Source organism: Xenopus tropicalis, chromosome 9 (assembly GCF_000004195.4).
Source record: "Xenopus tropicalis strain Nigerian chromosome 9, UCB_Xtro_10.0, whole genome shotgun sequence".
NCBI classification, from domain to species: domain Eukaryota; kingdom Metazoa; phylum Chordata; class Amphibia; order Anura; family Pipidae; genus Xenopus; species Xenopus tropicalis.
Window position 1 is genome coordinate 16,291,407 of NC_030685.2, and position 24,912 is coordinate 16,316,318.

The 24,912-nt window shown below is 41.5% G+C and overlaps 1 protein-coding gene across 1 annotated transcript; it reads right to left on the reverse strand.

Annotated features, from left to right (window-relative positions):
* Nucleotides 1-365: 365 nt before the first annotated feature.
* chtf18 (chromosome transmission fidelity factor 18) lies at nucleotides 366-24,803 on the reverse strand. The gene is made up of 22 exons (XM_002935859.5): nucleotides 24,615-24,803; nucleotides 21,438-21,674; nucleotides 20,181-20,322; nucleotides 19,176-19,371; nucleotides 17,868-17,960; nucleotides 17,548-17,600; nucleotides 16,257-16,410; nucleotides 15,199-15,411; nucleotides 14,581-14,678; nucleotides 14,161-14,284; nucleotides 13,748-13,890; nucleotides 12,937-13,030; nucleotides 12,211-12,309; nucleotides 11,015-11,145; nucleotides 10,681-10,849; nucleotides 8,412-8,636; nucleotides 7,055-7,204; nucleotides 4,984-5,114; nucleotides 3,277-3,421; nucleotides 1,607-1,741; nucleotides 1,464-1,521; nucleotides 366-841 (listed from the first exon to the last, which is right to left on the reverse strand). Exons 1-22 carry the CDS (start codon nucleotides 24,697-24,699, stop codon nucleotides 708-710), a joined length of 3,009 nt encoding a protein of 1,002 aa, XP_002935905.3. The 5' UTR covers nucleotides 24,700-24,803; the 3' UTR covers nucleotides 366-707.
* Between the last annotated feature and the right edge of the window lie 109 nt (nucleotides 24,804-24,912).

Below are 24,912 nucleotides of genomic sequence, written 5' to 3' on the forward strand. Positions count from 1 at the left end.
AGATAGAATAGCTCATAGTGATAGGATAGCTCATTGAGATATAGATAGATAGATAGGATAGCTCATTGAGATATAGATAGATAGATAGCTCGCTCATGAAGACAGAGAAGATGGGGGTGAGAATTGGGATATTCAGAGAGGCAGCAAAGGGTGAGAGAAAGGGCCAAAGGGGCAGAGAAGGGTCTCTTGGGTAGCCAGGAGAGAAGGGCCCATGAATGGAGAAAGAAAGGGACAAAAATGATAAGAGACTGGCGTATAAAGAGAGTTACAAAGGAAGGGGAAAGAAGAAACATATGGACAAGCTGAGAATGGAAAACAAGAACTAACCACACTATGTGCCATTTGCTATGGGGAAATAGGCAGAAATGTTGAAAAATATTTTTTTTTATTACTTTCATATTAAACAAAGAACTGTTGCAACCAAATAACTTGTTAATATCATGTTGCACCCAAATGTGGTGCTTTGTGATGTGAACCAGGAAAGAACAAGTTGTAAAGATTGAGTCTGCTCCTAAATACACACACACTCCCTATGTACACAGGCTGAGTAAGGCAACACTGCTCCCATAAATATCCTTATTGCTTCCACATTGGTCAAAATCCAAATGATCCTGGCAGAAAGGTTCAGCCAAAAACAACCCAGCTGGTCCTCAGTGGGCGCGCTCAGTCTCTATAAAACCCATATGCCCCGTGTAAGACACGCAAGCCTATAGGAGGTCCTTAATGTATATATTCCGCCGCACAGCATTAGAAACACCCTCATTAAAGCGAAACCAAACATCGCTGTTTCCCACCGCCTTCCCAATTCTTCTCTCCACCGATTCCTCCTGGTTTGCACTTGCTGAGCCGAGGGGGAAAACAAAAACAGAAACCACATAAATCTTTGTAACATACAAACGCGGGCTGCTCCTGCAGAATTGTGCTTAGCACAGGGAAAACCTAAGTGGTTATTGAGTTTGATTTACAGCCTTTGTTGCTGGCATAACATCCAATGCACCGATAGGGTATGTTATCATAACCGAGGGAAAATGTGTGCTCCATTGCCATGTAAGAGTTAAGGTCCCCAAACACGGGCAGATCCGCTCGCTTGACGATGTCGCCCTGCGGCCAAACGATCAAATTATAACAACGGGTATAGGAAAAGTCGTCCGGGGACCGCATCAATGAGCAGATGCGGTCCCCGATCCGACTAGATTTTCTAACCTGCCTGATCGAGATCTGGCCGATTTCAGGCGGGCCCGTCGGTAGTGCCCATACACGGGCCGATTAGCTGCCAAATCGGTCTAAAAGACCAATATCGGCAGCTACAATCGGCCTGTGTATGGGGACCTTTAGAATTCTATGGCATTAGTCCTAATGATAATAAGGGAGCGGTCACTTTGCCCAAGGATGGCAGGGCTTTAGGATAACTAAAGAAGGACCATTTATACACACGGAGTTTATACAGTTAATGCTTTACTTACCTGCCACTGGCGCTGCCACCTTCTTGACTATTTGGCGACCAAAGAAATCTTTTTCAGGCTGCAAAAGAAAGAGCACAACTCCTTTAAAGCCTTAACGCTCAAACCCAGTTTGTTTGCAGATCAGTTTTCCATTGCGCACTTACCTTCTCCTCAAACGCTGCTGCCTTCTTCATGATATTCTCCAACCGCTGTTCGTGGTTTAAAGCCGCGGGTTTGGCCGTGCTTTTGGCACCTTTGGTTTCAGTGGTTGGTTTAGCGGCATTGGCGCTGGCATTGTCCTGTAATGGGATACAATAAATGTTACTTGTTAAACCTACAGAGAAGCCAGACAGAAGATGTGCCCAAATAAAGGAAAAGCAAAGATTAAAAACCATTAATTTTTAGGCACTCCTAGCCACTAAACCGGGTCATTACTCCTCTTCTTCAAAGAACATTTCTATATTTTTCCACTTTGCCAGGTATTCCCAGTGCTGCCCTGGGGCGAAGGAGAAGGACTGCCGGCCCGAGTAAACAGGTTAGCGATTAGAATTAGGGGCAACACTACTATCATTTTCCTCTGTCATTTTACCTTCAGCTCTCCATTATATTACCTAGCTAATGATTATATGGATGCCGAAGGATAATGTCATCATTAGTTGCGGGATTTGCTCCTTGCCTAGCAAACATCCATTTGGTTGCTATAAGTTACACTGCCTAGAGCAACCTTTGTACCTATTTTATGATCCTATTAGTCAGTAGGGGCATAGCAATGAAATCCCCCCCCCCCCCCCATATATATATATATATATATATATATATATATATATATATATATCTTTCCGTTCAGACAGAATTCAAACCAAAGCTTCCACTCTGTATTTAAGGATGGGGGAACAGAAACAATGATCTGTACCCTTTACTTTGTGTGGGGAAACCTTGTACAAACACTTCCCTTTCCTTATCAATCACTGCAAGGCCATGTATATTATATTATAATATATATATATATATATATATATATATATATATTTAGCAGCAAATTGCTGACTATTAGGTATTGCAGCAGCAAAACAACCTACAGAGGCCGTGTATTTATAACACTTGTTTATGGATCCTCTGCCTTCCGTCTCTGGGATACAGTGTAAACTATAACCCTTCGGGGACCTTCTTGTTTGCCCAACTGTGAACCTACGGGGATTGGCTGGCATTTAGAGAAAACGCTCATCGGTACAGGAGGAGGGGTTAATAGTGAGGTTGCGCTAGTACGGACGTCACACAATGAGGCTCCAGGGAGTGGAAAATTGGGAGGACGAAAATAGGTATTACTACTTTCCTTTAATATGATGCACTGTCTGATTCCACAGGGAATTATTTACTGAGGGAACAAAAATAATCTGATATACTGGATACTCTTACATACCCCTTTTACTATAGGTTAAGCAGATTTAGGGTTTGCCAAATGTCACGTGTCCCTAATATGATCATGGTAAATCCTTTCTACTCGAGAACAATCGCTTAATCCTACTATTCCCCCATCAGATACCAGGGGATTTGCTTCTTTGCCCTTTCAGTAAAGCTTTGATCCCTTTCTTTTCATCTCTTATTTTGTATCCTATACATGGGCTTGATTTATTGGCATCTGCTGCAAGCAAATCCAAATCCACAGCACATGTGTTCCCACAATCACACATAAATTATACTCCGAGTCCCCATTCACTTACCTTATCCATATGTTACGAGTTTACCCACAAAGCACCAGTGAGGCCTGCGCACAGGTCTGAACCAACAGAAAACCAATGTGCTGTATTTAGCAAAGAGCAAAGATGGCGCTCACCCTTCCTGCATTTCTCGCTTGCTGGAATGCTTCTGTCCTCCTCATTCTCTCCAGTTCAATCTCGCGCGCTATGAGCTGTTTGGCTTGGTAAGTCAATGGTTTACGGATTGGAAGATCTGGAAACCTGCATACATCTTCAACATTCCTAGAGGGAAATATATATTATTTAACTTAATTTTTACATAGCACATAGTTATATAAACCACAACATCACAGCTCTAACATAGCCTTGGGGGCAGATGGTTACGGCACAGCACCGGTTGCTCTCTTAAATATACTCCCAGAAGTCCTGATAGTGCCTCAAACAGGCAGATACTGCCTGAGTGTGACAACTATTTACTGACTGCTCGGGCAAGACAAACCCTATTACAAAGCTTTATAAAGTCAACCAAAACAGCCAAGGAGAACTGTGACTATCACCTTTACTACTTCTACGTGGCACCATTAGAGGGCAGCAGAGAGTAAGTCCATGCAGGCAGACTCCATGGAAGCTAACCATCAGCAGCCAACGAATAAAAGTCTTCCGAGAGATTGCGACCCTTCACTCCCAGTGACGAATGGGAGAGTTTGGCCGGCAGGTAGATAAACATATAGACGAGACCCAGGATTAATAAAGCCATAGCCAGTGGCACTCCCCAGTCTGTAATAAACAGGGGCTCTTTGCAGCGGGCTTGAAACATGCCGGTTCTTCCTTTCCCTTGTAGCATGATAAGGGGCAGCTCTGCATGTAGCTCCTTGTTCTGCTGGTTCCTTGGATAACAAAGCTAATCCTCTAAGGCTGATCTGATTTATGGACTCTCTGATTCACGTGCTGGCCACTGGTCAACCCCCCCCTACCCACAATGCTGGCAAGATGCCTCAATTAATATCATACACTTACTGGAAAGGGAGAAGCAGTACTGTATAATTTCCCTGAATGCTGCAGAAGTCACTATGCAACAAATCAATGTCGCTTTTTAAAATGATATTGCTATACCTAAAAATGGCCAATAGCATTTGCACTTATTTCACCAGACTGCAGAGTTGATGCAACTGTTAGGCCTACAGGCTAACAGGCAAATCACACAGGGGCTCAGAGCAGAACCGCAACCTGCAATTTCCACCCTGGCTGACCAATATCTGAATGAGCACTGAATGCTTTTCACCAATAGGTTGCCTTGTTCACAAGTGGCCCAATCAGCATTCCAATGCCTGCACCGGGCAGCTGTTCTGAAGCAAAAGCTAAGGCTGATGCCACACGTGGCGTTTTTACACTGCGTTTTTTCTTAGCCTCAAAATGCCGCACAAGCCACACAGCCCCTGACTATGGCGTTTTTCAGCCTAGTACTGGTGACGTAGCAAATCCCGTTTCCATGGTGCTAATAGTGCGAAATAGTAAAAAACGCCGCGTATTTCCGCTAGGTCTGGCAGCTGCCTTTGTGTATACATAGGAATAGCTTGCTGTGCAAATACTGGCGTATTTCGGCCAACGCTTGAAAAATCCGTGCTAAGGCGTCTAGCATATTTCCGCATTGTGTGGTTTGCTTCGAGTCTTTTCAAGTTATTTCTATGGATGATGATATCGGGCGTTTTTCAGCCGCTGAGAAAATTAGAAAACGCAGCGTAAAAACGCCTCGTGTGGCATCAACCTTATCCCAGCTCCTCAGTATTCAGAGCCAAACTTTTGTTCCATAAAGACCAACATGGAGGAAGCAAAATCCTACTCACGGATCCAGCTTGTAGACATACTGCCCTTCCATGGTCCGCTCCTGGTGGTAGGTCAGGTTATAGGCTAGCATAGTATTAATAAGCTCGGCTAGCTGCTGCTTCTCTTTGGTACTGAACAGCTGCGTGTTTACCTGCAGAAAAGAAAACACAGTTAATAATCAAGGGCTGTGCATTATTCCTAATACAAAATTCTCTTTACCCTTTAGCACCCCTCCATTTATCTGTCTGACAGCTCAAATGCATCATGTAGGGCCTAATGGGCCTCTAATACGTGATAATGTAGGGAACGGCAGCACAGATCAATCATGTATAAGCACTAACTCTCCCTCTAAGGAACTAATGCCAACTCATGTACAGTGAGACAAATCACTGGCTCTGGATTTCTTTACTACCACCTCTCCGAAAAAGCCAAAAAGATTGCCATTTTGTTTTAATATTATTATCCAGCCTCTAATCTAACAGAAGCTGGGCTGGGAAATCTTAGGGATGGGGAAGAGTTAAAACCCCAGGCAGGGGGGGCAATATATAAACTTCCCGATTACAAACACTTAACCACCATCAATTATTCATCCATGGAAAGTGAGCGGGCCGAGAGCGCTGCTTTCGAGACACTGATCACAGACGGGCTGGTAACGTATTTCCCTTCGAGGAAACATATTGATCGTACCAGTGTATGTTTTCAGATAGGTAAAGAGCTGGGATAATTGTGTTGGGACTCTCATATGACTGCTTTGCTGTTAACCATTAAAAAAATATGTCTGAGTAGTTTCTATTCTAAGGTACCTAAATTCTATTTCTCCAATGCTCTTCTATCAATATACATGCTAGTATTTGGCTAGAAGTTGTGGGACTACACCACCCAGCAGTGTTGTATAGAGGAGCCCTGTCTCCTTGTGCCCTTAACGTAGCTTTTAATTCATTTATTTTGGGAATTAAACATGCTTTTGTATTGGTGACACTTCTGTAAGTAATTTGTATATTATCTTAGTTGGGATCAAGTACAGGTACTGTTTTATTATTACAGAGAAAAGGGAATCATTTAACCATGAAATAAACCCAATAGGGCTGTTCTGCCCCCAATAAGGGGTAATTATATCTTAGTTGGGATCAAGTACAGGTACTGTTTTATTATTACAGAGAAAAAGGGAATCATTTAACCATTAAATAAACCCAATAGGGCTGTTCTGCCCCCAATAAGGGGTAATTATATCTTAGTTGGGATCAAGTACAGGTACTGTTTTATTATTACAGAGAAAAGGGAATCATTTAACCATTAAATAAACCCAATAGGGCTGTTCTGCCCCCAATAAGGGGTAATTATATCTTAGTTGGGATCAAGTACAGGTACTGTTTTATTATTACAGAGAAAAAGGGAATCATTTTAAAAAAAATCTAAATGATTTTGTTAAAATGGGTCTATGGGAGACGGTTATTCCATAATTAGGAGCTTTCTTCCCGGATAACGGATCCCATACTTGTAGAGGGCTGCAGAATATATTGGCACTTTAGAAATACATGTTAATTCTACTAATAAGTCAGCAGGAGAGACTTAGATTTCGGAATTTTACAGATAATTGCACTGGTGCCTGGCTCACCCCAAGATACAAAATAAATTCCCTTTTTTAATTTACAAATTAAGATTTGAATTAAAAAGGTGTGAGCCCTGGGATTACAACACTCCGATTACTAAGACACTAGAAACATTAACTCTTGCAGGACTAGGGTGACCTTTGAGGGCAATTTTCTCTCTCATTTCAGAAGCCTGTAACGTGTGTAGTTTTTATGTATTACGTATTACCTTCATCAACGAGCCGATGCGGTCCCCAATCCTACTAGGTTTTCTAACCTGCCCGATCGATATCTGGCCGATTTCAGGCCAGATATTGGTCGGACAGGCAGCTACTATCAGCCCGTGTATGGGGACCTTTACTGTTCCTTTAAGGTCAGTGTCAGTACAAGGCACCGATTACAAGCAACAGGTTGAATAATATTTGTCACTATGTTCTTCCCATATCTGACCAGAGGGGTCTGCAGGCACTGACTCTCCTCACAGAACTCTTGTCTAACTTACCGGGCGCAGTTTAGGAGAGATCACATCCAGGAGAAGGCACAGAGCATCAAGCACCAAGGACTGAGGCCCCACGCGCGTTCGGATAGCTGGAGAAATTTCGGCCACCATTGCATTCAGTAGGTTTTGCATTTGATTAAGTTTGGACTGTGCCTAGAGGAGAAGCGCAAAACACTCTCTTGGTGTCTGAACAACTGTAAATAATGACAACCAGCAACTCAAAGGTCAGTCACGCTCTACTTGACGGCCTTTAGCAGAACTGATTTCCACTCATCTAAACATCTAAAAACACACAGAGCAGATTATGGAAGTCGCAACCAAAGTTCCAGAAATGGCCACCTTCCATGTCCTGTGAAAGGGGTTGTTCACCTTGATATCTAATATGATGTAGAGAGTTCTATTTTGAGAGAATTTGCAGCCGCTCTTCATTATTTATTATTTGCAGTTTTTGATATATTTAGCTTATTGTTTATCAGCTCTCCCAGTTTGGAATGTGTGGAGCTATCTGGTTGCTAGGGTCCAATTCACCCTAGCAACCTGGCAGTGGTTTGAAAGAGAGACAGGGATATGAACAGAGGAGGGCCTGAACAGAAAGATAAGAAATAAAAAGTATTAATAACAATAAAAATTGTAGCCTCACTCGCAGTAATTCTTTGGCTTCTGGGGTGAATGACCCCCATTTGAAAGCTCAGAAGTCAGAAGATGGCAACTAATTAAAGAACTATCCAAAATAAAAAATGAAGACCAGCTGAATCGTTAAACATTGGCCATTCTATAATATACTGAAAGTTAACCTAAAGGTGAATTACCCCTTTAAAGGGGAGGTTCACTTTTAGGTTCACTTTTAGTATATTATAGAATGGCCAATTCTAAGCAACTTTTCAATTGGTCTTCATTATTTATTTTTGTATAGGTTTTTAATTATTTCCCTTCTTCTGACTCTTTGCAGCTTTAAAAAACTATTGCTCTGTGAGGCTACAATTTTATTAGTTATTTTTATTCAGCCCCTTTTTATTCACATACCAGTCTCTCATTCAAACCACTCCTTGGTTGGTAAGGTAATTTGGTCCCTAGCAACCAGATAGCTAAAATTCCAAACTGGAGAGCTGCTAAACAAAAAGTGAAATAACTAAAAAACTACAAATAATAAAAAAATGAAGACCAATTTCAAATTGTCTCAGAATATTACTCTCTACATCATACTAAAAGTTAACTCAAAGGGGAACATCCCCTTTCATTATGATAGCGCACGTTGGAGTCGTTGGATTCTCCAGCTTAAAAATTTTCTGTACCGTTTTTTTTGGGTGCTTTAGAAAGCTTTTGTGCGGCATAGGTATAAATGCAGATTACTTTGACGTACCTCATAGTGGCTGTTGGGGTATGCAATGCGCGGCACATTTGAGGCTGCAAACAGGAGATGGAAAGCTACAGGCAGGAAGGGGAGGTATCTCATGAGCTGGAAATTCTGCCCGTGCATTATAGTCGTGTTCACAATGTCCGTGAACTCCAGCCAATCCAAAGCCAGGCACACTGTACTGAAGTTGGACTCTTTCACCTTCATGTTTAGGAAATTGTCGTACAAACCCTGCAGAGATTAAAGACCAAAGTGAGTAACAAACGGATAATAAGCATTCCTGTCAGTCTGGACTCTTGCTGAATTACATCCACTACAGCTTCTAGAATAATCTAACATAGGAGGATGTAGCTGGACAGCTGGAAAGCAACACTGTGAGGGACGTATATAGCGTGGCCACACCTGCATGCCCCTATACCTGTACAAAATACTGTAGATTCCCTATAGAGGTGGCCATACACGGGCCGACTCTAGCTGCCGATATAGGTCCCTCAGACCGATTTGGCAGCTTATCGGCCCGTGTATGGGCTCTAACAACGGGCCTGTTCGACCAACATCTGGCCTGCAATCGGCCAAATCATGGGCAGGTTTGAAAAGTAGTCGGATCGGGGACCACATCGACTCGTTGATGCAGTACCTGAACAGACAGATGCCTATACCAATCGTTCTAATTCGATCGTTTGGCCCCAGGGCCGAATTGGCCCGATATCGCCCACCCATAGGTGGGGGTATCGGGAGAAGATCGCTCGCTTGGCGACCTCGCCAAGTATGTGGATCTTAGCGTGTATGGCCAGCTTAAGTCTCTTAGGCCAAGGTACTATAGCGGGTGGAGAAGTGCCTGAAATCTGCCAGCTCCAGTTGTAGCCACACAAACAGTTTGTACTGCAGTTTTTGGACTGAAAACCCTACTGCACATTTTCAGACTGCGAACAACCTATACCAACTGCGACAAAAGGTTCACATGAAAGTCAATGGAAGCTGGCAGGGCTTTAGCTTGGCACTAGATTATGCCAAAAATTATTGAGTGAAATCTTGCCAAAATCACAAAAAGTAATTGTGCCATCATAACAATTCTGGCAGATTAAATTGCACATAACCCTATGTGTGTAAAGGGTAACTAAAGCTTTTTTTTTTTTATTTACTTTTTAGCATGCTGCATGTAGAAATAGGGATGCATCGAATTCACTGTTTTAGAATCCGGCTAAACCCCGAATCCTTTGTGAAAGATTAGACTGAATACTGGACTGAATCCTAATTTGTAAATTTGGATAAGGAAGGGTTAAAGACAATTACACACAAATTGTGCATTGAAATTTTTTTTAAAGGAATACTGTCATGGGGAAAACATGTTTATTTTCAAAACGCATCAGTTAATAGAGTTTCTTCAGCAGAATCCTGCATTGTAATCTGTTTTTCATAAACACAAACAAATTATATTTAATTTTGAAATTTCACATGGGGCTAGCCATATTCTTCATTTCCCAGGGTGCAACAGCCTTGTGACCTGTGCTCTGATAAACATCACACTTTACTGCTGCACTGCAAGTTGGAGTGATTCCCCCCCCCCTCCCAGCAGAACAATGGGAAGGGAGCAAGATAGAAGCTCCCAGTAGGTATCAGAATAGCACTCAATAGTAAGAAATCAGAGTCCGGCATTGGACTCCTCCAGTTACATGGGAGTAGGAGAAACAATAGGTTAGCTGAAAGCAGTTCTAATGTGTAGTGCTGGCTGAAAGCTCAGACTCAGGCACACTTTACTGCTGCGCTGCAAGTTGGAGTGATTTCCCCCCCCCCCACCCAGCAGCCGATCAGCAGAACAATGGGAAGGGAGCAAGATAGCAGCAAACAGTAGGTATCAGAATAGCACTCAATAGTAAGAAATCCAAGTCCAGCTTGGGACTCCTCCAGTTAAATGGGAGTAGGAGAAACAATAGGTTAGCTGAAAGCTCAGTGTAGCACTGGTGTAGCACTGGCTGAAAGCTCAGACTCAGGCACAATGCACTGAGATGGCGCCTACACACCAATATTACAGCTAAAAATACATTTGTTGGTTCAAGAATAGCATTTTCAATGGTAGAGTGAATTATTTGCCATGTAAACTGTGTAATTTAGGAACCGAATCCTGGATTCAGTGCATCCCTATGTAGAATAATTGCTAAACTTTGCAATAGGTTTTGTTTATGAATTTTGTTTATGAAATTTGTCTGTCCATTCTGCCTTTCTTCAAAGAGAAATATCAGCATTACAGTCACCCATAAACGTGCCATCTACATACCATGGTGAGCTTCTCGTACTCTCCCGTGGAAGTGGAGAGATGCAGAATGTGATGAAATCTCTGAGCCACGGCGCTTAATGGTGCCTTCCCCACCCCACCGAGAGATTCATTTCCTGACCCCAAAAAAAGATGGAGGTCTTTAATTGCAATTTCTTGGCCGATACGTTTCCTGAAAAACCACAGGAAAAGAGTGAGGAATGCTGCAGGACTACCAAAAAGATTAAATAAAAAATAACACTGGTGTGTGATGAAAGTCCTAATATTGTAATTGTAGTCAAAAAAGCTCAATGTAACATTGATCCTGAGTTAGCCCCTCCCACAAAAAACTTCTTACCTCTGAATCTTGGGAAGCTGGAAGATCTCCTGCCAAACAGAGAACAGGCCTTTGTTTTGATCCTTCAGGCCGATCTTCATGGTCTGCACACTGCGCATATTGAGCTCCTTCTTTCCTCGGCCGTGTAGGAACTGCGGAGAGCATGGTTGTAAGGACCCAAGGGAGAATAACGGATTCCCTGTCCCTCTGTTTGAGGCACAATCCCTCCAACCTGCTATGTTTTTACTTGCCTAACTGTGCCCAAAGGCAAATATACACAAATTTTGACTGCTTGAGATATCGGTCGTGTTATGTTTAAAATACCATTGGTCAAGGCCACAGATGGGCCCCATGAAATTTGCTCATTGGCCTGAATCACAAAATCTGGCACAAGCAGGTCTTAATGGAAGATGATCCCCTCCCTGGAAAACCCTGCCAGACAACTTTCCATTTATGACCAGTTTAACACTGGGGAATAAATAGATTAAACATTTTACTGTTCTCACTCAGTACACATTATTAGCAACTGTAAAGGGGAACTAAAGCTCAACAAAGATGTTACTTTATATGTTTTAGGCTTCTTTACGTGCCCAGTGCGCCCCAGCCCTTTAGCAGGGAAGATCTGTGCCCCTAAAGATGCCCCCCAGTAGCTCCTCAATATATTTTCTGTTGATTCCTAGCACATGCTCTGGGCTGCTGTCACTTACCTGAGCTTCGGGACCAAACGCATCAATCAATAATTAGCATCAACTTCTGCAGCAGATGCAACCTCACTTTTTGTTGTCTTGTTAATTTGACAACCCCTAAGCTATGCTCCTTAACAGCAACCCAAAGCCCACTGAGCATGTGCAGTGCCACGGACACGCACAAGATGGGATCACACAACAGGATCCATGATGGGGAGCTGCTGTGCACAGCTTTGAAGGAATGGACTATACGGCTGCAGAACCTCTGGGCTAATACAGTAAGCTCAATATATAAAATACAGTATTTCTAGTCAATCTTGCTTTAGGATTCCCAATCGCTCCTGTCTCTCTATTCTTTGGATTATCTGAAGCTCCAGCAGCATAAAACAACACATACATGCTGACAACGTGCAGTCCCCTGCACTGCTTCATTCACACATGGCTAGTCCATTATAATAAGATAAGGCAAAATAAGGACAAGGTATATCATTCAACGTAAGCCTAAAAATAAAGCAAAATCCACCGACCTACCTGCAATGTATTAATACAGGATCTGATATCATTCTCTGTCTTTTCACACAAAGCCATGAGGGCCCCAGTGTCTGCTTTCATACCTTGCTTAATGGTGATCTATAGAAACAATCAAATTAAATCTGAGAACATACAACACTAAAATCTCAGTTACAACCCAGCGATTAATTCCAAATAAATTTCAGTGACATTTTAAGATAACTACAAGAAAATCCTCCCCTCTTTTTTCTTTAACATTAGAATCGTCACAAGTAAATTACATTACTCGAAATGATTGGGCTTAAGCAGGAAAATGCAAAAGAAGGGATTACCACTCCCCCTCGATTAAGCCGAACTGCCCCAAGTAATTTAACATAAAATTAGCAAATGGGCATTTTTGGAAAATCTGTTCCCCACGGTAGCACATTTTTACTGTGGGCAACATATCCCCGTTTGCCATTGCCCATATGGAAACAAGAGCCACAACAGCAGGGAGATTATTCCTTGTATTATAGAATAGCTTTCTCAAATGACAAAAGAGGCGGCTGCTTCTGCTAATGTCAAATGAAGAGACATAAAATGCAACTTTAAACAATCCAGAATCCATAGTAGTAATAGCAATCAGCCATTTTGACAGTGGACTTTAGTGGACTTCAGATTTTAAATGTCGAGGTAACAAAAAACATCATTAGGGATAGAAAAGAATTGCTTGGGGCCAATTAAATGGAACCCCTTTCCGTCGCTGACCTCATACAGCCTTTGCACCAGTCTGGAAGGCAGAGTCTGAGGAAAATTCAGCATGAAAGCTTGCTGTCTCAGCAGCCGTAAGGAAGGGACATATCTGTGTAAGAGAACATAAAAGTAGATTGTGGGGTTATTAACATTAATATAGCAATAACTTAAGCAATAGCTTAAAGTGCAGTTTTATTTTGACCAGCAAGTACAGGGGTACCATTTAAAATCTATTCTGTACACTGTTCCTTTAATGCAAAGAAGGGAAACTCCCTAGATGTTATAGAACTATAACAGCCTATGGTGGTGTCGAGTGAGTTGTAGTTGTAATAAACACTCCCACTCAAATATTATAAAACACTTCCAAAATGATATTGTTTTCCATTTGTAGATTGTAAGCTCTTTTGGGCAGGGCTCTCTTCACCTCTTGTATTGGTTATTGATTGCTTTATATGTTACTCTGTAAGTCCAATGTATGAAACCCACTTATTGTACAGCGCTGTGGAATATGTTGGCACTTTATAAATAAATAATAATAATGGCAAAAGAAAAAAAAGCAGTTAAAGTCGCAACTTCTGGACACCCTTTTTCTCTCATTGCACAGAGGCATGAAAGCTGCAAACGCCTATTCACCTTAATCCTATGAATCCTATGGGGCACTTTGCAAGTTAAATTTAAGCTGAACATTTAAAAAAAATTCAAGGGGAAGTAAGCCAAGCTTACCTATCATTAAAGCTGTTTTGGGGAGGGATTAAGTATTAAAACATGCGGTGGTAATGTTCTTTTAAGGTTAAGATGCCAACACAAATCTGACAGGAATACTAACTGATCATTGCAGATACAGATGATTGGCCTGAGCAGTAAACCACCTTCTTTCTTTTTCTTCTTCCCTGTTGTCACATCTGTGCCACCCTCAGTTTCCTTGGCGTCTTTTCGGTTGATTAAACTCAGCAGCATGTTGATGGAGACCTGGGAGGACAGGTGTATTTAGAAGGCAAGTCACCCTGTTAAACATGGCAAGTAAACTCATGATTCTTGCAGTTCCATTGTAACATTAATAAAAGCCGATGCAGAGTTTCTATGCTTTACAGCTAGTGCTGGGCACTCTGCTAAAAAAATCAAAACAGCAGTTATATTAATCATCTGAGCTGCCTAGGTATTTTACATTTCACTTGCATAAGGGCATATTTCAATTAATACTGCATGCACTGAAATGCTTTATAAGCAATGAAATCTTACTGCTGGAGCACCATCAATTTCATCTATAATGAGGCAGTTGGGTCTCTCATCAACACCCAAAACAGATTTCATCTGAGTCGCTGCTTCTATGCGGGTTTTAAAGATCTCGGGGCTCCGATCATCACTGTTGAACACAAACAAGATAATTTGGTTTGATAAACTTTCTAAATATTGAATCTACATTAAAAACATTTTGGATAGCGTTTTCAGGCAGATAAGTGCTGATAAATGCTCTTGAGAATTTTCAAAGAGCCAAGGAAGTTGATGGATATTGGTCATGGGTGCGTTTTATTTTTTATTTCTGTTTTGTGGGGGCATAAAAGTAATATACACCCTACAACCCCATTCTATGTAACTCTGCTTTATGCACACACATGCCCTGGCAGTGATTTTAATCTAATGAAAAGTTACCACTCTCACCTGGCATTCATTTCCACCACATTGTATCCTGCGTGCCTTGCTATTACATGTGCCAGTGTGGTCTTTCCAAGGCCCGGTGGGCCGCAAAGAAGTGCAACCTGTTACAGGGAAAGAAAAACACTTGTTTTAAAGGGGTGGTTAAGTTGAGTTTTAGTATGTTATAGAATGGCCAATTGTAAGCAACTTTTTAATTGGCCTTTATTATTTATTTGTTACAGTTTCTTTTAAATTATTTGCCTTCCAATTCTTAAACAGGGTGTCACTGATCCCAGCAGCCACAAAACTATTGCTCCACGAGGCTACAGTTCTATTGTTACTTTTTGTAACTTCCTTTTCTATTCAGGCCCTCTCCTATTCATATACCAGTCTCTCATCCAAACCACTCCCTGATTGGTTGCTAGGGTCCAAGTTACCTTAGCAAATAACTGCTAAAACTCCAAACTGGAGAAAAAACATTTCTAATGTATAAAGGAATAACTTTTGCTACATTAAAATATGAGGTATAGCATACTTTGACTGTATATTTGTGTGCTTGAATCAGAATCGGGGCAGCACTATTTGTTAAGATACAGTGCTCAAATATAGATATTGTTTGAAATGAATGGCATTAATGAGCACCTTGTTTTTGGGTCTGTTGTGCTGATCCAGTTCAGCTTCCAGGATCTCCTCGGTGATCTGAGCTTTGCTCTTAAACTTGCTCTGCTGCTCTTTCTGATTCTTGAAGTTGGCGCGTGGGTCCACATTTGCCTTGGGTTTCTTCACCACTCTCTCTTTCCCAAACACCACAGTGTCCCACAGCTTTAACCATTTCAGTAGGCAGCGGTTTGTGTACTACAAATACAACATTCAAGAAGATGAGTTGCCTATGAGGAGTTCTGGTCTCTGCTTGAAATGCAGGGAATATATGCAGAGTTGTTTTCCATGGAAAGCTGGTTGATTAAACTTCAATGTCCACCTCCAGACAACAATCTTGGGCCAAAATACTCAAAAATTGCTAAATGATAGTATTCAAGGATAAATAAGGAAAGTCTATGAAAATAAATAGGAAGTCAGTATTACTATGAATGTCGGCACACAAACTTCTTTCTATAGAAAAGTGACCCAAGTTAACCCCCAGCCCTGCGGTACCAATTATAAAATGGGCTGCAGGAGTGGCAGCCATTTTGTCATTTAGAGCTGGAGCCAACATGACTGATCATTTCCACTGATTGGAGTTATCCAGACCTATGGATAGATTGCACTACCTCCTGGCAGAACAATGAAAGCAAAAAACACATTGGCAGCTATGGGTTACTGCACTTTTGCCCATTGTTGATAAATGAGCCCCAATGACTGTAAAGTACAAAGTGGCTTGTTTTGCTCTATAGTATCAAAATTTATGAAAGCTGTCAATATTTTGTAATTTCTGAATTATTTTGTTTGCCTGGATTTAATGATTGTGGAAATCAGACAGAAAATATATAGATATTTGTTTATTACTCATCTCTCTGTTCAACCCTCAAGAATTCATGATGATAGTCAACAAACCTCTGACCATGACACTTCTATTCAAATATAATTTAAAACTACAAATGGTCTCGGTTATTCTAAAGGTACACATTAAAGTGACCTCCCCATGTCACATAATGATGTAAGACAGCACAAACATATAGAGAAGCAGAGCCACAATATCTCACATCATCACTGAGCAATTCAGTGTAGTGCCTGGGAGTGAAGCAGTCTACCCACAGCGAGTGGGATGAAGATTCATTTTCGCCATCCTCTTCTCCAGCATTATCTCCATTTTCCAGTGTTTCACTATCGTCCTCTCCAAATTCATCATTAATTTGACTGTAAACACCAGAGAAAAAGTTAGACCCCCATTACTAAGACTACAGAGAACAACTGGTGCCACTTGGTTTGCCAAAAATCCCATTCAATTTTCCACTGATGGTCAATTTTCCCCCCTTACAACGTGCTCAAATGAATCTGTTGAACTGAAAACATAAAGGGTAGCATTCCCCATTCATAAGCAGCATGTATTTTATATATTCTTCCCTTAAAAAAACAGTAACACCAAAAAATGAAAAAGTGTTTTACAGCAATTAAAATCTAATGTTGCCCTGCGCTGGTAAGACTGATGTGCCATGGAGAGATCTAGTCGCTCAAGATAGATCTCTGCCACTGCGGACGACTAATCACTCCAAAATGCCTTTTCACCAGCAATTCCTATTGTTGCTGGAAAGGAATTTTGGAGAGACTGGTCGCCCATGGTAGCAGCGACTAAATCTCTCCATGGGACATCAGCCTAAATACTGTGTGTTTGCCTCAGAAAGACTACTATATATCATAAAAACAGCCCTGGGGATTGCCATTCAAGCTGGAAAAAAGGCACAGGTTACATTTATAGCAGATAACAGTTAAGCTCTGTAGAATCCCACTCTAATCTACAGTGTGTATCTGTTATCTGCCGTGTAAGGGCAGGGGTACACGGGGAGATTAGTTGTGGCGCGAGCGGTGGGATGGCATACGCGTCGTTGCGATGTCCCGCAGTCGCCCGAAGTTGTCTTCAGAGGAAACTTCGGGCGACTGCGGGACATCGCAGCAACACGTATGCCATCCTACCAGCGATTTACATTCTAGCCGGTGGGATTGCATTGCGGGGAGATTAGTCGCCCGTGACAAAGGAGATATGTTGCGGCGAGACTAATCTCCTTGTGTACCCCTGACCTAACCTCTTCTCCTTTGCCAGTTTAGAATTGCTGCACAGAAACTAATTTAGCTTCTGTGCAGCAAACATGATCATGATAATCTGCCTCTGACTTGCAGGAACCCTTTCCCCACCCCTTGTTCCATGTTGGGAAAAGATGGACGGAGTTTGGAACTTAAGTCCCTCTACCCTCCATAGTGGAACATACACAGATTCTCCAGAAAGAACAGACTTTAAGTACTAGAATCAAAAACAATCTGTTTCTAAATTATACCCACCTGTTCAGCATTTCTGTAAGTTTCTGGGATTCTTCTAACACCTGCCGTCGGCGCTGTAGCAGATAAAGTAGCAGAACAGTTAGAGCCTAAAATCTGGGAAGTTTACATTTTCAAAGGGGAACTACTTAAAAAAATATATTGGTGTTAATATTCTTTTAAATCTCAAGGCAAATCTTAATCATTACAGGGTTTTCGAAACTCAGATTATGCTATTAGATTCCAGAGATATATATATATATATATATATAGGAAAAAAAAGGCATTCATCCTTACTATATTTTTGAAGTACATGATAAAATATAATAGAAGAGAGACATTACCTCATCGTTAACCTGTTCCTTTAAGTAGGAGAATGGAACCCCCAGGAGATGCAGCTGCTGACCACTGTTCCACTTCACGTTCCCTTGCTTTTGCTGAAATATAAATGTGTGGGTTGAGTATAAAACTGCTCTTATCTGTCCGTGTATGGGCATGAACGATAGGCCTCCCCGACCGACATATGGCCTGAAATCGGGCAGATCATGATCGGGCAGATCATGATTGGGCAGGTATGATTTTTCCATCATATCAGAGGACGCATCGGCTCATTGATGCGGTCCCCAAACGGACGGTGCCTATACCCAGAGTTTTAATTCCATCATTTGGCCCTAGGGTATAGCTCCTGGGGTAAGGCTGAAGAAACCTCTTGCATTACATTAGTTTGTTCCTTCCATGTCCCTTCTATAGATTACACCTATTGCTTTGTATTAAAAGGTCAGCACCAGCAAAATGTTGAATAGAACCAGCACAACAAGGATAGCGAAGCAGGGAAATTATGTCACACTATACCCCCAAACAATGTAGGCCTCTATAAAAATATATTGCATAAAACAGCTCATATGTAAAACCCTGTTTCATCTAAATAAACCATTTTCATAAAAATATACTTTTTTAGTATAGGACCCGTTATACAGAATGCTCGGGACAAAGGGTATTCGGGGGGTCTTTCCGTAATTTAGATCTCCATACCTTAAGTCTACTAAAAAATCAATAAAACATTAATTAAACCCAATAGGATTGTTTTGCATCCAATAAGGATTATTTATATCTTAGTTTGGGTCAATTACAAGGTACAGTACAGAGAAAAGGGAATCAGTTTTAAAATTCTGAATTATTTGATTAAAATGGAGTCTATGGGAGACGGGCTTTCCGTAATTCGGAGCTTTCTCGATAACAGGTTTCCGGATAAGGGATCCCATACCTGTAGTATGTGCCATTGGGTACTCCTAAATAGGAAATTGTCATTTTAAGAATTAAGGGCCGCCCCCTGGGATCATAGGATTCACAGTGCACACAAACAAGCCAAGGCACACATACATGCTAGGTCCCATCAGCCAATGAATAGACAGAGTTCTGCCTTTTGCTCCCACACTACTTCCAGTTAGAGCTACATTATTTCTGCACAGCCCATCACAAAATGGTGGATCAAGGGAAAGGATGTTAAGGGATGTTAAGGGATGTAAAGGGTCGTGCCAGCAAAATGTTACTGTGTAATGGATGTCTAGGCACACTGTTGTAAAACAGGGAGCATTATACGATCAGCTATCAGGTTCCTGTTAAAGCACCTTTAGTTATAATCTTAATCTCACCTGAGTCCCTGAGCCATCATTATCCTCTTTTAATGTCATATACACCCTAGACCCGTCAGTGGATGTCACGTTAATGTAATCCTCCAGCACAGGGGGACGCTTAAGCACGCGCTTCTGCTCCGATTCTGTGGGCGTTACCTGCAGGGGTGCCATGTCGCTCACCTCAAAGGCATCGCAGCTTGGGAACTTGGAATCCCTGTCAATAAATCTGTGGTTACAAACGGGACAAACGATGCAAAATACACAAGCACAATATAGACAAAGTGTGAAAATAAGAAAAGGAGGTCATTTGTAATTCAAGTAGGACATCAAGTTAAAAATACAATGGGGTTAATTTATAAACACTGGGTAAATTTGCCCCTGGGCAGTAACCTATGCTAACCAATCAAATGTTTGTTCTCACTGCTTAACTGGCAGCTGGCTGAAAAAAAAAGTCAGTCGCTGATTGGTTGCTATGGGTTACTGCCCATGTGCAAATTTGCCCAGTGTTTATAAATGAGCACCACTGTCCACATTTATGGAGGAAACAGGCATGATACAGGTAATGGCAAATGGGCCACTTTGAGCCCCTAAAAAGTGTTACTAAAGCTGTCAAACCCACAATGGCTTGCACTGTAATCACCTGCAGCATTGTGCCTTTATATGGTCACAGAACCCCTCAGTGACTTCTAATATCCTTATCATTTACAGTAGGGGGTACATTATCCCTTATAATACATGAGTGATACTCAGAGTTCCCTGTATAACTCAGCCTGCAGCCTTGTGCCTTTATATGGGCACAGAACCCCTCAGTGACTGCTAATATCCTTATCATTTACAGTAGGGGGTACATTATCCCTTATAATACATGAGTGATACTCAGAGTTCCCTGTATAACTCAGCCTGCAGCCCTGTGCCTTTATATGGGCACAGAACCCCTCAGTGACTTTAAGACACTAATAAATCATAGCAGGACGTATATGAAAATTCTGAAGCACCATAGTCCACTGTAAATTTAAGGAATACCTTTCACTTTTCTTCTGAGTATAATGAGGAGAGGGTGGAGGTGTGATATCATCACTGAGGGCAGTACTGTTGCCTGCATATTCATCACTTCCAAAGTCTAGCTTCTTAACAGCTTCAATTCTTGGCCGTTTGTGTTTGGGAGCTAGGAAAGGGGGAAAAAATATGGTAAATTAAGTAAGAAAGGGATAGTTACAACTGAGAAAAAGAATCTAAAATGGGGAAAAATCAGTGGTTAACATGCTTATCTGTGCCTGTCACTGCATCCTATAGTAACCTATGGGAAATGTGGTGCCAAAAGCAAATGTTGCTTTACATGTTGCTTCACCCCTACATGTGATTTATGCCCCATGTGTCCCATAGATTACAACATGAATCAGTGACAGAGAGAAGGGCATTTTGACTACCGTGTTTTCCGTGTGATTGCAGCAAAATGCTCCTTCAGACATTAGCCTTTGGCAGGAATCTATTTTTACATCCTTCTAGTTCAACTAAAACCTTTAGGAACAACAAAGTATATGGCTTATACGAAAGTGTACATTTTTACGCTTTTTAATTGTCTACACTGTTGCTATTAAAATTGTGAGATCTTCTAAAGGCTTAATATAAACCAAAGTAATTGCAACTATTTATGATGTGTATTCAAAGTAACACTGGCACTGAAACATTTCAAATAGTCTGCTTGTTTTAGAAATTCATTTCTTGTGTTTTATTTATACATAGTTTTATTCAAAGTCTAGTCATCGCAAGTAAGGAGATTGCTTGAAGAAATCCAAAGATTTTATAGGGCCAAGGAATCCCCCAAAAGCCATCACAATATATTTATATTACAGCTTTTTTTTTTTTCTTAAATGGTTCTGGGCCATGAAGACAGGGGCACAAAATATAATTGGCCACTGCATGAAAGTGGTTAGGGTGCTGTGAGACATCTTATTCTACAGGCCACAACAGAAACCTAATTAAAGAAGTCCTCCGGTTAAATATTACTGTAGGTGCATGTGTAACAACACAACTAAAGCAAAGGTTGGTATATACCATACTATATGGAATAAGTGAGATAAGTCCTATGGGACCATCAGGAATGTGTGGGGAAACCATTCTGTCAAGCCTGAGCCTGGAAACAACAGGACTTTGTGTAGTAGCAATGACTTGTCCGCTGTGCCAACCCAAGTTATAAAGATGGCATCGTAATAAAGTTCACAAAAAGACACAAAATGTATCCAAAGCAAGGAGTAGGAATGCATTCAGATAAGAACTTACTGACAGGAGGCTCAAAGAAGCTGTCTGAGAATTCATCCTCTTCAAAGTCAAGGCAGCTTGCGTCTCGCTTTTTAGTCTTGCTGGTATTGACGCAAGCGAGAGCATCGCCGTTTCTCTCACTAGTTGTTTTGCTGTCGGCGTTGCTCTTTACACGATCCCCGGCAGAGATTGCCTCCTCGAAGGAAAGTTTGCTGCGTAGCTGGGACCTTTGGGGAGCGGGACGGGAAGGTACGTCATCTGTAAGGAAAATGTTTTAACAAAGCAAATTCATATGTGGTTGGACAGAAAGCTGCACACAACATAACACAATCCTTACTATGTGTGCTCCCTTTCCTTGTAAGCTTTATAAACTCCACACCTCATTAGCAGCCCTGCCCTACTGAATGGTGCCTTTCTAAAATGCAAGGCTAGTTTTATTTTACATTGGCTGTATATAAAAATGTTTCTTTTTGACCAGTTCTGCTGAGAGTTTTACCCAACAATGGCATGATCTTGCCCACAGAACAAATTTATTAGGACTAAAAATAATCTGATCCACTGATTTTTTTTTTGGGCAGATACAGTATATCCATGGCGAACCTGTACCAGCAAAGGCCCATAGCTCAGACATGGCTGCACAGAAATCTAATTGCTAGGGCTATGAAGCAAATACTTGCATTGGTGGAAATGAATCACCTAGCCCAGTGATTGCTAAAGTGTAAGGCTGCCTCCCAGAGGGGGGCCTGCAACAGTGCAGGTATCACACACTGAAGGTTAGTTTAGGGGAGATATGTAGCCACGTAATAAACCAGCGGTGCCCAGACTTTGTCACCCTGTGATCTACTCATGAGAGCTACCACAGTTAAAATTGTCTATCATTTGGCACAATAAGCAAGAAAAAGTATCAATCGATGTTTACCAAATACACATAGCAATACATAAATGCAGTGCCAAATTCACATTTAATGCCCATATAACATTATTCAAGTGCCAACTTCAAGTTTAATGTGAAAAGACTGCAGTAGCTTTTACTTCCCTTCTTCATGGGCCACTTTGTAGTCTGCACGCAGAAACATATATAAAGTGGGCACAAATATATACAGCGGCCCGGTGGGGACAATCTTCTATACCGGGATGAAACTACAAAGACAGACGGCCTGAGCAGCCGCACTCAAAAGCTCCAGTATGCTGGGGGGAAAAAAGAAGTGGCGGGATGTCATCCCACTGCATTCCAACTCGAGGTCTACCAAAATCTAAAAGTCCGTCTGCCTACAATCGTCAATTTTAATCAATAAATGTGCCTTACAAAAAAATGAAGGCCAACCTATAGTTGTCTTAAAGGAACAGTAACACCAAAAAATGAAAGTGTATAAAAGTAACTAAAATATAATGTGCTGCTGCCCTGCACTGGTAAAAGTTGTGTGTTTACTTCAGAAAGTCTACTATAATTTATATAAATAAGCTGCTATGTAGCCATGGAGGCAGCCATTCAAAAGAGAAAAGGCACAGGCACATAGCAGATAACAGATAAAACACTATTGTATTCTACAGAGCTTATCTGTTATCTGCTATGTAAGCTGTGCCTTTTCTCCTTTTTTCCATCTTGAATGGCTGCCCCCGTGGCTACACAGCAGCTTATTATATAAATTATAGTAGTGTTACTGTAGCAAACACACCAGTTTTACCAGCGCAGGGCAACAGTGCATTATATTTTTATTACTTTAAAGCTCTTTCATTTTTTAGTGTTACTGTTCCTTTAAAGGCACTTGTGTATTGTGCTCCATTTAGACCCACTTTGGCTAACTGTGGCTGTTACCGTAAGGGTGAAGACACACAGAGCTACTAGTAACAGCTACTTGTCACAGCTACAGAAATAGACAATGCTGATCATTTACTGATAACTGTCTCTACGTGAGTTTTAGCAGAGGCAATTCTCAGTATTGTCTATGGCAGGGGATTTTCTGGCGTTCAGTAGCCACGACAAGTAGCTGCTACTAGTAGCCCAGTGTGTCTTCACCCTAAAGGGTGCCACACCGGCACATCGTCAAGCAAACACACCAGAGATGGTCGGAATATATTAAACACCATAAGCAATTTATTATGATGTTTATTCACAGAAATGTAACTACAGAGCAGGAACCGCTGCTACATGATAGAGGAGACCCAATGGAGACCTAGAAACAACACACATTAGATTTGGGGTTCCTCTCTGTCCTGTGATATGTAAAAGCGCAACCCGGTTAGGGGATAATGGATAAGTAATGCGTGTAGTCCGACTTGCACAGGTCCTTTAATCAGCTGACTCAAACTACATTTCAACAGTCAGATCCACCAGTGCAGGAAACATTAACAGCCACATACGGATTTCTATAGCACTCACATTTACAAACTTGTAAACTGAATATTGTTATGGAATTTATATTGGAAAGTTTCTCAGTACAGGTATAGGACCCGTTATCCAGAATGTTCGGGACCAAGGGTATTCCAGATATGGGGTCTTTCCGTAATTTGGAACTCCATACCTTAAGTCGACTAAAAAAATCAATAAAACATTAAACCCAATAAGATTGTTTTGCATTCAATAAGGATTATTTATATCTTAGTTGGGATCAAGTACAGGTACTGTTTTATTATTACAGAGAAAAGGGAATCATTTAACCATTAAATAAACCCAATAGGGCTGTTCTGCCCCCAATAAGGGGTAATTATATCTTAGTTGGGATCAAGTACAGGTACTGTTTTATTATTACAGAGAAAAGGGAATCATTTAACCATTAAATAAACCCAATAGGGCTGTTCTGCCCCCAATAAGGGGTAATTATATCTTAGTTGGGATCAAGTACAGGTACTGTTTTATTATTACAGAGAAAAGGGAATCATTTAACCATGAAATAAACCCAATAGGGCTGTTCTGCCCCAATAAGGGGTAATTATATCTTAGTTGGGATCAAGTACAGGTACTGTTTTATTATTACAGAGAAAAGGGAATCATTTAACCATTAAATAAACCCAATAGGAAGTCACCTGTAGCGATATTTTGGGTTACAGGCTGTAGTAATGTTAACTATTGACAAAACTACAACTCCCATCAACCCCCATAGTGCCTAAATAGTAAGAGCATTGTGGGAGTCGTAGTTGCAAGGATCAGACAGTGCCACCACAGGTGCTTTATTAAAGAGATTCCTATTCTCCCCTCACCCTCAAACTCGGCCAGCACTTCCAGCTCCGAGGCGAACTGACTCTCGAAATCATCCTCCACTCCGTACAAGTCATATTCGTCCATAGCTACCCACGAAAGCCAACCCCCGGCCGCTGTCTGTGTCGCCAATCATTCCATTTCCTTGCAAGACCCACTAGTCGCCAGGAACTACGGATTCTGCAAAGATTCGCGCCAATACTCTGCCTCCGCCAATCACAGCCACTTCCGTGTGGACGTCTCTCAGACGTACGCCGGCCTTGTTCCCAACCGGCTTCCTGATTGGCTGCTCTTCCAGAA